Source organism: Neoarius graeffei, chromosome 5 (genome assembly GCF_027579695.1).
Source record: "Neoarius graeffei isolate fNeoGra1 chromosome 5, fNeoGra1.pri, whole genome shotgun sequence".
NCBI lineage: Eukaryota > Metazoa > Chordata > Actinopteri > Siluriformes > Ariidae > Neoarius > Neoarius graeffei.
The window spans coordinates 105,752,973-105,770,621 of NC_083573.1; the positions used below are offsets into that span (position 1 = coordinate 105,752,973).

At 41.4% G+C, this 17,649-nt stretch overlaps 1 protein-coding gene across 1 annotated transcript in view; it reads left to right on the forward strand.

The window, feature by feature from the left end:
• col11a1a (collagen, type XI, alpha 1a) overlaps positions 1–17,649 on the forward strand; it is a 256,824-nt gene that overhangs the window by 113,225 nt on the left and 125,950 nt on the right. Inside the window, exons 21-28 of the mRNA XM_060922694.1 lie at positions 6,751–6,804; positions 6,884–6,928; positions 8,083–8,136; positions 9,352–9,396; positions 15,556–15,609; positions 15,926–15,970; positions 16,483–16,536; positions 16,624–16,668. Of these exons, the coding sequence (XP_060778677.1) occupies positions 6,751–6,804; positions 6,884–6,928; positions 8,083–8,136; positions 9,352–9,396; positions 15,556–15,609; positions 15,926–15,970; positions 16,483–16,536; positions 16,624–16,668 (396 nt within the window). The remainder of the gene's footprint in view (positions 1–6,750; positions 6,805–6,883; positions 6,929–8,082; positions 8,137–9,351; positions 9,397–15,555; positions 15,610–15,925; positions 15,971–16,482; positions 16,537–16,623; positions 16,669–17,649) is intronic.

The following is a 17,649-nucleotide window of genomic DNA, read 5'->3' on the forward strand; positions in this document are numbered from 1 at the left end:
AAGTTGGCGACATTTTGCAGCATCAATCTTTTTCCATTCTTCAACAATGACCTCTTTTAGTGACTGGATGCTGGATGGAGAGTGATGCTCAACTTGTCTCTTCAGAATTCCCCAAAGAAAATAATTTCTTTACACCACAAAGGTGAAGGCTACAAGAAGATCAGCAAAGCTTTACTTATCAGTCAGAATACTGTAGCAAAAGTGGTACAAAAATTTAAGAAAGATGGAACTGCAGCCATCTCACAGAGACGTCCAGGTCGTCCACGGAAGTTCACACCTCGACAGGAGCGTCTTCTGATGAGAAGGGTTGAAGAAAATCGGCATATAAGTTCACTGCAGTTATTTAAAGAAGTAGAAAGCCAAACTGGGGTGACTATTTCCCGTGACACAATACGGCGTACACTGCAGAGGAATGGCATGCATGGATGCCGTCCACGAAAGAAGCCTCTCCTAAAGCCCAGGCACAAACAAGCCCGCCGAGAGTTTGCCAGGACCCATGCTGACAAAGATGAAGACTACTGGGACTCTATACTCTGGAGTGATGAGACCAAGATAAATGGTTTTGGAACTGATGGCTTCAAAACTGTATGGCGTCGCAAAGGTGAGGAATACAAAGAAAACTGCCTGGTGCCTACAGTGAAACATGGTGGTGGCAGTGTCCTTATGTGGGGCTGCATGAGTGCTGCTGGTGTCAGGGAGCTGCATTTCATTGATGGCATCATGAATTCACAGACGTATTGCTCTATACTGAAAGAGAAGATGCTACCATCACTCCGTGCCCTTGGTCGTCGTGCACTTTTCCAACATGACCAAACACACATCTAAGGCCACTGTTGGATTTCTGAAGAAGAACAGGGTGAAAGTGATTCAGTGGCCAAATATGTCTCCTGATCTGAACCCAATCGAACACCGATGGGGAATTCTGAAGAGACAAGTTGAGCATCACTCTCCATCCGGCATCCAGTCACTAAAAGAGGTCGTTGTTGAAGAATGGAAAAAGATTGATGCTGCAAAATGTTGCCAACTTGTTCATTCCATGCCTAGAAGACTTGGTGCTGTCATTAAAAATCATGGAGGCCATACAAAGTACTAGATGTAGTAGTTTTTGTTGTGGGGTGTACTCATTTTTGCACCACCCTAATTTGAGTAAAACTGAAAAATGTGTAATCTAAGTTATATTATTAACCTTACTTTCACGTTATAAGTTAAACAGATGTTATATTAAATGTCAACATTTTGGAAATTGTGTTCATTGAGATATTGTTTAAAATGTTACTTTTCAAAGGGGGTGCACTCATTTACGCTCAGCACTATATCTGGATTTGCATCAAAATCTAATCAATTGTTCCTTGGCCCATGGCTCAGCTTTCCACCAAATTCCATCCAAATCCATTCAGTACTTTTTGAGTTACATTGGGAAAAGTCTAACAAATGGAGGCGCAAAACATAACCTCCTTCAACAAAGTTGGTGGAGGTCATAAGACTCAACAGCTTTGTGTATTTTCTTTTCACAAATGTGCATGAGAAAGTGAAAACATCTTTAATTTCTTTCAGCTACTTCTGAAATAACGTTAAAACCATGAAGTGAAATCTCCTTGTATCCCAGTATGAAGGCATCACAATTTGTAAAGGTCCAGCTACATAAATTACGTTAAATATGTTACTTAATAAATTGTGACAGCAGTTATCTTTTATGCAATACAGAACCTTTCGAGGCGGCACGGTGGTGTAGTGGTTAGCGCTGTCGCATCACAGCAAGAAGGTCCGGGTTCGAGCCCCGGGGCCGACGAGGGCCTTTCTGTGCGGAGTTTGCATGTTCTCCCCGTGTCCGCGTGGGTTTCCTCCGGGTGCTCCGGTTTCCCCCACAGTCCAAAGACATGCAGGTTAGGTTAACTGGTGACTCTAAATTGAGCGTAGGTGTGAATGTGAGTGTGAATGGTTGTCTGTGTCTATGTGTCAGCCCTGTGATGACCTGGCGACTTGTCCAGGGTGTACCCCGCCTTTCACCCGTAGTCAGCTGGGATAGGCTCCAGCTTGCCTGCGACCCTGTAGAACAGGATAAAGCGGCTAGAGATAATGAGATGAGAACCTTTCGATTATCATGGAAATGGAAGAGTGTGTGTGTGGCTGTTTCTGTACAGTATCTCACTCAAGGCCACTCCAACAGAAAGACAAACCAGTCCCATCTGCTCCTGGAGTTACTGTTTGCTGATTCTCCTTCCCAAAATATCAACAAATTAGTCTTTTAAACATCTTCCCTTTCATTGTCCCATAACCTTCCTACGCTTCAGATGCATATGCTTAAGAATAAAAACCATTTAAGACTCTTTTGCCATGATGTACTCTGCTCTGACCCGATGAGACAGCTCTGTTTAAACAGAGATGAAAGCAAACGCTTAAAATGTTCATCGATTCATCTACGAGCGTTCTGTTTGTATCAGCTTTTTTAAAGTCATGTTTTAACTTCATATTCGACCATCATGAGAAAAAAAAAATCCTTTCTGACCTCTCTAGCTTCCTGTAGCTAATCTCTGCTCCATTGAGCTGCCTTCAGATAAATTATTTCCATATTATTTCCATATTTATATGCGATTGGATCAACTGCAAAAGAGGCTCTGCGACAGAAGACACAGTGTTTAAACAAACTGGAGTTCTGGAGTGTTTATTGGTTCTTTTCCATGAACTTCTCATCTCATCTCATCATCTCTAGCCGCTTTATCCTGTTCTACAGGGTCGCAGGCAAGCTGGAGCCTATCCCAGCTGACTACGGGCGAAAGGCGGGGTACACCCTGGACAAGTCGCCAGGTCATCACAGGGCTGACACATAGACACAGACAACCATTCACACTCACATTCACACCTACACTCAATTTAGAGTCACCAGTTAACCTAACCTGCATGTCTTTGGACTGTGGGGGAAACCGGAGCACCCGGAGGAAACCCACGCGGACAACATGCAAACTCCGCACAGAAAGGCCCTCGCCGGCCACGGGGCTCGAACCCAGGACCTTCTTGCTGTGAGGCGACAGCGCTAACCACTACACCACCGTGCCGCCCTGATTTGTTTGTGCACGTAAAATAAAACTTTGTGCTCAAACAGTTTTCGAGAAATTAACTATTTTTTAATGATGTTTTAATGATCCAGCACTTCATTAACACCCACATGACTCCAAACATGTCTGATTCGTTTGCACACATCATTGTTTCTTAAATTAGGCTACAGTCGCACTCCAGCCTGTGATGGGTTTGCGAATACTTGGCGACGAAAAATCGGTAGCTTTGCCACCAATCGAATGTTCTCCGAGCTTCGCGAGTTGATTTTTGGTCTGTCTCTGCTTTGTGAGTAGCCAAAATCGTTGTGAAAAAAATCAGTGGATGGATTGAAATTTGGTGGTAATGTTTTGGTCGGCAAACTAAGTCGCGTATATTCGCAGATGGATTTGGGAGTACTTCCCAAAGTTCGGGGAAGCATTGCCACAAAACGCCTCATTTTCATCGATAATCCATCGCAAAGCATCATGAGCTGCAGTGTGACCATCGCCTTATTAGCTCATCCAGCCAACAGACGATGAGTTTATCCTATCATGTGTTGTCCGTCCGGCATTTCACGAAAGTCGCTTCTTCTCTCTCAATTCTTCACCGATTTTTATTCTTTTTGGCAGGAAGGTACCGTAGGTCTGCCTGGGGCATGTGTAACTTCTACCCTGATTTGCTTCATTACATTTATTAATGAAGTTATGGATTAATTAATCCTTAATGAGCAGATCAACAAAAATCGCTTCTTCTCGGTCAATTCCTCGCCGTTTTGGATTCTTTCTGGCAATTAGGTTGGTATTCCTAGGATGGATCTCGCTTCTATATATAGCTTGTATATAGTGCAACATTTATTGCGCAAGGTGGCCCACTTTAAATTGTTCCTTCAGGACTACCGTAGGCGGGGCCAGAGTGAGCTATGCTGTCATCGACGATCTCGTTAAACATCATTTTCTTGACGCGTGATGTTACTCAGCACCCCATTAATAAGGCACGTGTTTATTTCGCACAAACAGATGAATCAGACCTGTTTGGAGTCATGTGGGTGTCATGTCTGGAGAGGAAGCTTTGGTCTAAAGGTTAAAGACCAAAAGACTCTCAGCTTCATACTTTTCTTGCTCATAATGATGTCTATGAACCCTTTCAGTCAGGCTTTCGCAATATGCATAGCACTGAATCTGCTCTCCTAAGAGTTGTTAATGACCTCCTGCTCTCAACTGATGCTGGTCATCTCAATGTCCTTGTTCTCTTGGACCTCACAGCTGCCTTTGACACCATACATCATGAGAGACTCATTTCCAGACTGTCTTCTTTTGGTATTACTGGCTTAGCTTTATCCTGGTTTCAGTCATATCTAGCAAACAGGCAACAGTTTATTTCTATTGGTGTTCATAAATCATCCACTGCTACTGTTGCTCAAGGTGTGCCTCAGGGTTCCGTCCTTGGTCCCCTTCTTTTTATATTATATGTTTCTCCTATAGGCCAGATTATTCATAACCATGGCCTTAACTTTAATTGTTATGCTGAAGATATTCAAATCAGGGTTCTCCACGGATTGAAAATATAGGGGGGTGGGGTCAATCGGATGACCTTGAAACAAATTTGCATACATTTATATATGTCATTAGCATAAAATTTGCTTAAAATACTCTCAAATAGAAATTATTTAGAATAGAGGAATCAATTGGAGCGATACAAAATCAATTTGGATCGATGTTTTCGATGTCGACAGTGGAACGCTTATGTGTAAAACCGAATCGCTCGAGAGACATTTCGACAGAGTGTACGCACTTCAAGAGCTACAGTAACACTGACAGCCAGGTCCTCATGGTTTTATAGGCAATATCATGCTTGCCGCACCAACTTTGAACTTTTTGTTTTTATCCTTTATTTCCCTGCCGACAATAACAATCAGTTATCTCGAACTTGGTGTCGATTCACACATGTTATTATAAAGGCGTGTTATCTCCTGGCGCAAGAACAATGTGTCAAAAACGCCGAAGTGTGAAACGCTTTTCTTAGACTATAATCGTCAGACTGACTAAACTAATTGCTGGTAAATGAGTTTCACACTCGGGTGTTGTCGCGTTGTCGGTACTCCAACAGAGAAAGGCTATCTGTCACAAAGAAAACAAAGGGACGTCTCTTCCTTTTGTAAAGGGGCGGCAGAAATTAAACGGGTGCGGGAATCACAGAAAGGGGGGCGGCCCGCACCTCTAAAACCTCTCGTAGAGAACCCTGCAAATCTATATCACTATCACTATCACCCCTTCCATAGCCTCTGTTCAGCTGCTAAGGACTTGCATCACTGACCTTAAGCAATGGCTGCATAAGAACTGCCTTAAACTTAATGCTGGCAAAATGGAGGTTCTATTAGTAGGTACCAAAAGACAGGTTCAGAATTTCTCCAGTTTTACTATTGATGTTGATGGTGTGTCTATTAGTCCTTCCCAAGTTATAAAAAACCTTGGAGTTCTCTTTGACTCCACCCTTACGTTTGAACCCCATCTTAAACTAATTACTAAGAATGCTTTCTTTCACCTCCGCAATATTGCACGTCTCCGTCTTTTTCTCTTGGAAACTGACGCCAATATGTTGGTCAATGCGTTTATTTTTTCTCGTCTTGACTATTGCAATTCTCTCTTTTATGGTCTCCCTGCCACATTGCTCAATCGCCTGCAGTCCATCCAAAACTCAGAAGCAAGAGTCCTCACACTCACCAAGCGCACTGCTCACATCACTCCTGTTTTACAGCAACTGCACTGGTTGCCAGTTATTTCTCGGATCAAATACAAAATCCTGCTTTTAACCAATAAAGCTCTTCATGGTTTCGCCCCTTCCGATCTCTGTGAGCTAATTCATTTGTACTGTCCCTCCCGCTCCCTCAGATCTTCTGTCTGTGGACTTCTGACTGTCCCACGTTTTAAACTGGCATCTATGGGTGGCAGATCATTCAGTGTTGCTGCTCCTAAACTTTGGAGCTCGTTACCACAATCTCTTCGTGACTGCTCCACTGTCTCTTCCTTCAACGCTAACTTGAAAACTTTTCTCTTTACCTCACACTATTCTTCCTAGGTTTTTTTTTTTTTTGGTGGTAACTCTTTTGTAAAGTGTCCTTGGGTTTGTGAAAGGCGCTATATAAATTGAACTTGTTATTATTATTATTATTATAAAGAAGCCTTTTTTGGGGTCAAAAGGTTACCGGTTTGATTCCTTGGACCAGCAGGAAAATGTGTGACTGGGAGAGTGAATGAAGAGCACGTTCCCCTCGGTCTTCATCCATAGCTGAAGTGTCCTTGAGCGAGGCACCTAACCAACCCCTTGGTTATTTTTATTGAAATACTTTTATTCTGGCCTCTGAAGTACTTTCTGGTTTGGATCCAGACCCAGTCTACAACTTGACGAACCCTGGTTGAAAGGATGCACAAAAGGAAGTGGGAGGAGCTGATCTGATTCGATATTGCAGCAGATCCTGTAGCCACACCTCTTAAAAAGGAATTAATTGTAAATCCAGTTCTGTTTGAAGGGTTACCATGTGCACTAATGGTCACAAAAATACCGAAAACGCATCACCAAGATCGGGGCCACAGACAAGAACAATATCGCTTTCAGCCTATAACGTCACTGTTTTTAGTATTTTACAGTATAATGAGAAATATATTTTGAGAAACGTGTGTTTGTGTAATTATAACCTCCTTCATGTCTTTCCTCTCTCAGGGTCCACGAGGTCTGCTCGGTCCCCGAGGTCCTCCAGGTCCTCCTGGCCAGCCTGTGAGTATCAGTGTCACACAGTTCTGTTGCACACTGTTCTCAGGACTCAGTGCTAATCTCATGTGATGGCTCTCCACAGGGTGTCGCCGGTGTGGACGGTCCTCAGGGTCCCAAAGGAAACATGGTACGATTTTAGATACTTTAATTTTTAGCTCAACATCATGTTCCTGCTTGCTGAATTTCATTTGTCATGAACGAAATGTATTTCCACCATGACGTTTTACGGGATAAATGTTCTAACTTCTCGAATTAATGGATGTACACTTTCAGAATAAATTTTACTCCGATTCACATTACCAGTTCCGTGGAGGTAATTTACAGATGTGAGCAAAATATTGACGTGGAAACATGTTGGATTTAATTTGTATTGCTGTCAAGAAATGCTACAAAATATCCAGCAAAATTTTGTAGAACGACATGAAAATAAATTTTAAATAATATTAATCAACATACTAATTATTATTAATTATTAAAACATGAATACTGGTTAATATTAATAATATTAATACTGATGATATTTATTTGTAATGGTAATTAATATTAATAATATAATAAAATATTAATATAACAATTCAAATACTATTTATCATGTTTACAAATTCTGTTCAGGTCGTTTACTCTGAGTTGTATTAGCATATTACTGTTTAGCATATTAACAAGATGATTTACTAAGGTGGGGAAAAATGGGGTTCTATTACAATAACGGTTATTTTCCATGCTAATAATTTCGATAAAGAAAAAAAAAGGCCGTTTTAGCATTGCCTGAGAGTGAAGAGATCAGGACTTAGCACGTTTCTACACTCTGGCTAGCATAAGTTTTGTTAGCAAGCTAGCAAAGAAATGAAGATTGACATATGACTTCACGTAGCATAATGACCCAGAAACTTGCTCGAACCTCGCCCCGTTGTCCCAGCACTCACTGACGCCCAGTGTGTTTACTTCAAGTCTGCTTGCTAACTCAGCGTAACTCCGCCATCAGCAGTGGACCTGAACGTTTCAGTCAAAGCAAAACTGAAGGTCAGGCCCTTTAACTCAGGTCAGAAATTTAGCGACGTAGCGCTAACTGGGATGGAAGGAAACATTGTTCGTCAGGTATCTGAGCGGATAAAGGCTCGCAGATTAAAAATATCAGGCCGTGTAATGAAACACAGAAACACCTGTTTGGATTTCTGTACAAACATGACGTGGATACATTTTTTGCCGAAAATTATTTTTCTTTGTCTACCAGTAAATAGCCATGATAGATGAAGCTCGTTTATCGTTCTTTTTCTTTTTTAGGGACCTCAAGGAGAACCAGGTCCACCTGGACAGCAGGGAATCCCAGGAACACAGGTGAGTTCACACTGAACACACACTTTACCTTGATGGTGATCTCGCTGGATATCAGTCACATGATTGAGTTAATTATAATAGTGTACAGATTTACAGATCATTAGTGACAGCTCGTCAGGGAATTCTAACAGTTTATGTGTTTTGGTTTTAATTAATTTGAGGTAATTGCTATTTTTTTACTTCTTTGAAATGCTGAAAACTTTCTACTAAACCAGAAATAATAATAATAATAATAATAATAATACGGGCGGCACGGTGGTGTAGTGGTTAGCGCTGTCGCCTCACAGCAAGAAGGTCCTGGGTTCGAGCCCCGGGGCCGGCGAGGGCCTTTCTGTGCGGAGTTTGCATGTTCTCCCCGTGTCCGCGTGGGTTTCCTCCGGGTGCTCCGGTTTCCCCCACAGTCCAAAGACATGCAGGTTAGGTTAACTGGTGACTCTAAATTGAGCGTAGGTGTGAATGTGAGTGTGAATGGTTGTCTGTGTCTATGTGTCAGCCCTGTGATGACCTGGCGACTTGTCCAGGGTGTACCCCGCCTTTCGCCCGTAGTCAGCTGGGATAGGCTCCAGCTTGCCTGCGACCCTGTAGAAGGATAAAGCGGCTAGAGATAATGTGATGTGTGTGTGTGTGAATAATAATAATAATAATAGTTGTTGTTATTGTTGTTCAAAATAATATTAATTAATTAATTAATTAATTAATTAATTAATTAATTAATTAATCTGCAATAGATATAAATGTATCATTTGCTTTGTCATTTTGCATATATTCATTTGAGTAAATAATAATAATAATAATAATAATAATAATAATAATAATGTTGATTAATTCTCTTCCACACATGGTGAGTCCACAGTTATAATTGGCTGGGGTTTGCGGGTGGGCGGGGCTTCACATCAACTAAACGGAGTCTCAGTGTTCCTACTGTGTGAGGGAAATGAAAGCGTCTCATTCATACAGCACCGGCTTCACATTGCGCACACATACACACACACACAGTAAACACACGTGCCTTCACACACACACACACACACACACACACTGTAAATACACACTTTCTCGATCCCACATTCAGTTCGCAAAGAAACAATGGGGGCATTATGAGGGTTCAAAAGTGTACACACACACACACACACACACACACACACACACACACACACACACACACACACACACACACACACAGGCTGTTCATCTGCTCTCTCTCTCATCCTACAGGGGCTGCCTGGACCCCAAGGGCCAATCGGACCACCAGGAGAAAAAGTAAGTAGTCCTGCTGATCGTATCGTCGTTCTGTCCCTTTTGCATCTTCATTCTGTCCCCTTTACATCTTCATTCTGTCCCCTTTACATTGTCAGTCTGTCCCCTTTACATCCTCATTCTGTCCCTTTTACATCATCAGTCTGTCCCTTTACATCTTCATTCTGTCCCTTTTACATCATCAGTCTGTCCCTTTACATCTTCATTCTCTCCCCTTTACATACTTATTCTGTCCCCTTTACATTGTCAGTCTGTCCCCTTTACATCCTCATTCTGTCCCCTTTACATCTTCATTCTGTCCCTTTTACATCATCAGTCTGTCCCTTTACATACTTATTCTGTCCCCTTTACAACATCAGCCTATCCCCTTTACATCTTCATTCTGTCCCCTTTACATCCTTATTCTGTCCCCTTTAGATTGTCAGTCTGTCCCCTTTACATCTTCATTCTGTCTCCTTTACATTCTTATTCTGTCCCCTTTACATCATCAGTCTGTCCCTTTTATATCCTCATTCTGTCCCCTTTACATCTTAATTCTGTCCCTTTTACAACATCAGTCTGTCCCTTTTATATCCTCATTCTGTCCCCTTTACATCTTCATTCTGTCCCTTTTACATCAGTCTTTCCCCTTTACATCCTTATTCTGTCCCCTTTACATCTTCATTCTGTCCCCTTTACAGCTTCATTCTGTCCCCTTTACATCTCCATTCTGTCCCTTTTATATCCTCATTCTGTCCCCTTTACATCATCACCGTTTTCATCATTGCCCTGTCTGTTTTACATCATCGCCCTGTCCCTTTTATATCATCACTCAGCCCCTTTTACATTGTCGCCCTATCCCGTTACATTGTCGCCCTGCCCCTTTACGTTGGCGCCCTGTCTCCTTAACATTATTGCCCTGTCCCTTTCCATTGTCGCCCTGTCTCTTACATTATTGCCCTGTCCCTTTACATCATTGCCCTGTCCCTTTTCATTGTTGGCCTGTGTCTTTTACATTATTGCTTTGTCCCTTTACATCGTCACCCTGTCTCTTTTACATTATTGCTCTGTCCCGTTTATATCATCACCCAGCCCCTTTTACATCGTCGCTCTGTCCCCTAGTTGTCAGCACCCTGTCCCTTTTCCATTATTGCCCTGTCCCTTTACATTGTCGCCCTGTCTCTTTTACTTTATTGCCTTGTCCCCTTACATCATCACCCTGTCTTATTTACATTATTGCCCTGCCCCTTTACATCACCACCTTGTCTCTTGTACATTATTGCCCTGTCCCTTTACATCGTCAACCTGTCCTTTTACATTGTTTCCCTGTCTCTTTTACATTATTGCCCTGTCCCTTTTCATTGTCGCCCTGTCCCTTTACATCGTCGGGCTGTCCCTTTACATCGTCGCACTGTCCCTTTACATTGTAGCCCTGTCTCTTTTACATTATTGTCCTGTCCCTTAGATCATGACATTGTCTCTTGTACATTATTGCCCTGTCCCTTTACATTGGCGCCCTGTCTCTTTTACATTATTGCCCTGTCCCTTTTATATCATCACCCAGCCCCTTTTACATCGTTGTCCTGTCCCTATTTTGTCAGCACCCTGTCCCTTTTCAATTATTGCCTTGTCCCTTTACATTGAGGCCCTGTCTCTTTTACATTATTGTCCTGCCCCTTTTACATCGTCGCCTGTCACCTTTTTGTCAGAGTCCTGTCCCCATTATATTATTGCTCTGTCAATTTTACATCATCGCCCTGTCCCCTTTCTATCATCGCATTTCCCTTTTACATCATTGCCCTGTCCATTTTATGTCATCGCCCTGTCCCTTTTACCTCATTGTCTTGTCCCTTTTACATCATCGCCCTGTCGTCTTTATATCATCACCCAGTTCGCTTAACATTTTCACTGTCTTTCACGCTATCTTTCACTCTATTTTTCATAATCGTCCTGTCCCTTTACATTCTCGCCCTGACTCTTTTACAATATTGCCCTGTCCCTTTTAAATCAATCACCCTACCCCTTTTACATCTTCACTCTGTCCCCTTTTTGTCATCGCCCTGTCTCTTTACGTCATCGCCCTGTCTCTTTACATTATCACCCTGTCTCTATTACATTATTGCCCTGTCCCTTTAATATCATCACCCTGCCTCTTTTACATCATCACCCTGTCTCTTTTACATTATTGCCCTGTCCCTTTACATTGCTGTCGTCCTTTTACATCATTACCTTGTCCTTTTACATCATCTCCCTATGACTTTTACATTATTGCCCTGTCCCTTTTATATCATCCTGCCCCTTTTACATCATTGCCCTGTCCCCTTTTTGTCAGCACCCTGTCCCTTTTCCATTATTGCTTTGTCCCTTTACATTGTCTCCCTGTCCCTTTACACTGTCACCCTGTCTCTTTTACATTATTGCCCTGTCCCTTTTTTGTCAGTGCCCTGTCCCTTTTCCATTATTGCCTTGTTGGTTTACATCATCACCCTGTCTCTTTTACATTATTGCCTTGTCCCTTTACATCGTCACCCTGTCTCTTTGACAATATTGCCTTGTCCCTTTTATATCATCACCCAGCCCCTTTTACATCGTTGCCCTGCCCCCTATTTGTCAGTGCCATGTCCCTTTTCCATTATTGCCTTGTCCGTTTACATCATCACCCTGTCCCTTTTAAATCATCACCCTATACTTTTTTCATCATTGCCCTGTCTCTTTGACATTATTTCCCTGTCCCTGTACATTGCCGCCCTGTCCCTTTACATTGTCGCCCTCTATCTTTTACATTATTGCCTTGTCCCTTTACATCATCTCCCTGTCGCCTTTACTTCATCACCCTGTAGTTTTTTCATCATCACCCTGTCTCTTGTACATTATTTCCCTGTCCCTTTACATTGTTGCCCTGTCTCTTTACATCATCACCTGGTCCCTTTACACCATCGCCCTGTCCTGTTACATGGTCACCCTGTCCCTTTACATCATTGCCCTGTCTCTTTTACATTATTGCCCTGTCCCTTTACATTGTCGCCCTATCCCTTTACATCATCACCCTGTCTCTTTTATTGCCCTGTCCCTTTACATTGTTGCCATCTCTTTTACATTATTGCCCTGTCCCTTTACATTGTTGCCGTCTCTTTTACATTATTGCCCTGTCCCTTTACATTGTCACCCTGTCCCTTTACATCATCACCCTGTCTCTTTTATTGCCCTGTCCCTTTACATTGTTGCCATCTCTTTTACATTATTGCCCTGTCCCTTTACATTGTCGCTCTGTCCCTTTACATCATCACCCTGTCTCTTTTACTTTATTGCCCTGTACCTTTTACATTATTGCCCTGTCTCTTTTACATTATTGCCCTCTCCCTTTTCATTGTCGCCCTGTCCCTTTACATCATCACCCTGTGTCTTTTACTTTATTGCCCTGTCCCTTTACATTGTTGCCATCTCTTTTACATTATTGCCCTGTCCCTTTACATTGTCGCCCTGTCCCTTTACATCATCACCCTGTCTCTTTTACTTTATTGCCCTGTCTCTTTTACATTATTGCCCTGTCCCTTTACATTGTTGCCCTGTCCCTTTACATCATCACCCTGTCTCTTTTACTTTATTGCCCTGTCCCTTTACATTGTTGCCCTGTCTCTTTTACATTATTGCCCTGTCCCTTTACATTGTCGCTCTGTCCCTTTACATCATCACCCTGTCTCTTTTACTTTATTGCCCTCTCCCTTTACATTGTTGCCCTGTTTGTTTTACATTATTACCCTGTCCCTTTACATCATCGCCCTGTCCCTTTACATCATTGCCCTGTCTCTTTTACATTATTGCCCTGTCCCTTTACATTGTCGCCCTGTCCCTTTACATCATTGCCCTGTCCCTTTACATTGTCACCATGTCCCTTTACATTGTTGCCCTGTCTCTTTTACATTATTGCCTTGTCCCTTTACATTGTCGTCCTGTCCCTTTACATCTTTGCCCTGTCCCTTTACATTGTCGCCATGTCCCTTTACATCATCGCCCTGTCCCTTTATTTTGTTGCCCTGTCTCTTTTACACTGTTGCCTTGTCCCTTTACATCTTCACCCTGTCTCTTTAATATTATTGCCCTATCCCTTTACATCATCACCCTGTCCCTTTACATCATCGCCCTGTCTCTTTACATCATCGCCCTGCCCCTTTACATCATTGCCCTGCCCCTTTACATCATTGCCCTGTCCCTTTACATTGTTACCCTGTCCCTTTACATCATCACCCTGTCCCTTTACATCATTGCCCTGTCTCTTTATATCATCGACCTGTCTCTTTACATCATTGCCCTGTCCCTTTACATCATCGTTTTGTACCTTTACATCGCCGCCATGTCCCTTTACATTGTTGCCCTGTCTCTTGTACATTATTGCCCTGTCCCTTTACATTGTCACCTTGTCCTGATACATCGTCACCCTGTCCCTTTACATTGTTGCCCTGGCTCTTTTACCTTATTGCCTTGTCCCTTTACATTGTTGCCTTGTCTCTTTTACATTATTGCACTGTCCCTTTACATTGTCGACCTGTCCATTTACATTGTTGCCCTGTCTCTTTTACATTATTCTCCTGTTCTTTTACATCATTACCCTGTCTCTTTTACATTATTGCCCTTTCCCTTTCCGTGGTCGGCCTGACTCTTTGACATTATTGCCCTGTCTCTTTTACATTATTGCCTTGTCCCTTTACATTGTCGTCCTGTCCCTTTACATCTTTGCCCTGTCCCTTTACATTGTCGCCATGTCCCTTTACATCATCGCCCTGTCCCTTTATTTTGTTGCCCTGTCTCTTTCACATTGTCACCCTGTCCCTTTACATCGTCGCCCTGTCCCTTTACGTCATCATCCTGTCCCTTTACATCATTGCCCTGTCCCTTTACATTGTTGTCCTGGCTCTTTTACATTATTGCCTTGTCCCTTTACTTTGTTACCCTGTCTCTTTTACATTATTGCACTGTCCCTTTACATCGTCAAGCTGTCCATTTACATTGTTGCCCTGTCTCTTTTACATTATTCTCTTGTTCTTTTACATCATTACCCTGTCTCTTCGACATTATTGCCCTGTCCCTTTACATTGTCGCCCTATTCGTTTACATTGTTGCCTTGTCTCTTTTACATTATTGCCCTTTCCCTTTCCATTGTCGGCCTGTCTCTTTCACATTATTGCCCTGTCCCTTTACATCATCGCCCTGTCCCTTTACATCATCATCCTGTCCCTTTACATCATCGCCCTATTCCTTTACATTTTTGCCTTGTCTTTTTTATATTATTGCCCTGTCCCTTTACATCATCGCCCTGTCCCTTTACATTGTCGCCCTGTCCCTTTACATCGTCATCCTGTCCCTTTACATCATCATCCTTCCCTTTACCTTGTCACCCTGTCTCTTTACATTATTGCCCTGTCCCTTTACCTTGTCACCCTGTCTCTTTACATTATTGCCCTGTCCCTTTACATCATCGCCCTGTCCCTTTACATCGTCATCCTGTCCCTTTACATCATCATCCTGTCCCTTTACATCATCATCCTGTCCCTTTACCTTGTCACCCTGTCTGTTTATATTATTGCCCTGTCCCGTTGCATCATCACCCTGTCCCTTTACATCGTTTCCCTGTCCCATTTATGTCATTGCCCTGACCCTTTTACATCATCACAAGGGCTAATCACATAACACCCTATAAACCACCTGGAATACCATGGGAACCACCTTAGCAACCATTTGGAAAATCATAGAAATACCTTGCAACACCTTAGAAACCTCTTGGCATTACATCTCTCAGAGGTGGTGTTAACATTTTACCCTTTAACATTTTAATGCATTGATATTTTAATATATTTTCACCTTGGAACATTTTTCACCTTTAGACACAACTTTTTACCATTTCAACACTTTCAACTTTCACCTTTATAAACTTTTATCCATTGAATCTAACTGTTGAAACATTTTTACTGTTTTTAAATCAGTGAGAATGAAAAACTATACTATGGTTTAACTCTTTCAGCGTGTTTAGCAGGCTTTCTCACGGCAGCATCATCCACAAGTTCATCCACAATCTTGAACCTTCCACTTGTTTTAGTATTTCCATTTTTATAGTGGTTGTCATGGTATCTTTTAAATACTGTTATAATCTGAGCAGCAGTGATTTAACTTCCCTCCCCTCGCTCTCAGGGTCCTCAGGGTCGTTCTGGCCTGCCTGGTTTACCTGGTTCTGATGGACCTCCTGTAAGTATCACTTCACGCGCACACACACACAATTACCTGCTGTGTTTTAAGCTTCAGTGTTTCATTCACATGAATATTATTTATTATCATCATCATCCCAAATCACATGAAGCATCTGGAAACATCTGTCTTGTCTAAACATGTGTATTCTGCAGTATTTTTTCCTCATTTATGCTCCTGAGAAGCACCGCTGTGATTTCTATTTATTTATTTATTTATTTATTTATTTTTAATCAAGTGTTTAATAAAATTTCAGAGGGCTATTCACATAACTAAAGTCTAAAAATGTGTCTGTATATGTAACTGTCTCTTTTAGGGTCATCCTGGAAAAGAAGGCCCTGCAGGAGAGAAAGGAGCTCTGGTAAGATCTGACTATGCACCTTTCTGAAGATTAGCACAGAACAAGGCAATATATATTCCATCAGATCTTATGAATAATACGTGGTGATCTTGGCGCTGTGTCCATGCTGACAGACCGCTCCATATATTTAGAGCTAAGACAAAACATCCAGCATGAGGAATAATAAAGATCAGCCTCCTCATTAAAGTCGTCTCTGTGGAATAATCAACAGCTTTCTGATCCGAAAATTAATATGCAAATGAGAAACACCCCAATATTTTTCTGCGACCACAATTCACTTAATATTGCTAACTTAGCTACCCTGTCTAGCTAACGCTATCCAAACAAGTCGAAATACAGTATATCTTAACTATTGCGACTTCTTGTGTTGTTATGAACATTAGCTTAGCGAGCAGATAAAAGGTTTCCAGGTATTGTGTTGTCATCCTCTAAACTCACACATGATTGTTCCAAAATATTTGTTTTAAAGATGAACATAGGATGATTCTAATAAATCTTTTCTCTGCTGTTAGGGTCAGCCTGGGCCTCAGGGGCCGATCGGATACCCAGGATCTCGTGGTGTTAAGGTACAAAACAAAATAAAGGTGTCCAGTGCAATAAAACTCTAAATATTGGCTCCCTGAGTTTTGACCACACACTGTGTTTTTAAACAGGGAGCTGACGGAGTCCGAGGACTGAAAGGTGGCAAAGGAGAGAAGGTGAGGATCCCAATTCTGTTTCATGGCCAAAGATATGACATTAATGTGCTTGTTAAGGAAAATTCGAAATCATCAGAGTCGGTCTGATACTCACATAATTCAATTAGTCATTTCTTCGTAAATGATTCCTAATTTGTGACTTTAATTCATTGTAAATGATTCCTAATTTGAGACTTTATTGATCGTAAATTATTCCTAATTTGACACTTTGTTCATTGTAAATGATTCCTAATTTGAGACTTTAATGCATCGTAAATGATTCCTAATTTGACACTTTGTTCATCGTAAATGATTCCTAATTTGACACTTTGTTCATCGTAAATGATTCCTAATTTGAGACTTTAATTCATTGTAAATGATTCCTAATTTGACACTTTGTTCATCGTAAATGATTCCTAATTTGACACTTTGTTCATCGTAAATGATTCCTAATTTGACACTTTGTTCATTGTAAATGATTCCTAATTTGAGACTTTAATTCATTGTAAATGTTTCCTAATTTGACACTTTGTTCATCGTAAATGATTCCTAATTTGAGACTTTAATTCATTGTAAATGCTTCCTAATTTGACACTTTGTTCATCGTAAATGATTCCTAATTTGACACTTTGTTCATCGTAAATGATTCCTAATTTGACACTTTGTTCATTGTAAATGATTCCTAATTTGAGACTTTAATTCATTGTAAATGTTTCCTAATTTGACACTTTGTTCATTGTAAATGATTCCTCATTTGAGACTTTAATTCATTGTAAATGTTTCCTAATTTGACACTTTGTTCATCGTAAATGATTCCTAATTTGACACTTTAATTCACTGTAAATGATTCCTAATTTGACACTTTGTTCATCGTAAATGATTCCTAATTTGAGACTTTAATTAATTGTAAATGATTCCTAATTTGAAACTTTATTGATCGTGATTCCTCATTTGAGACTTTATTAATCGTAATTGATTCCTAATTTGACACTTTGTTCATCG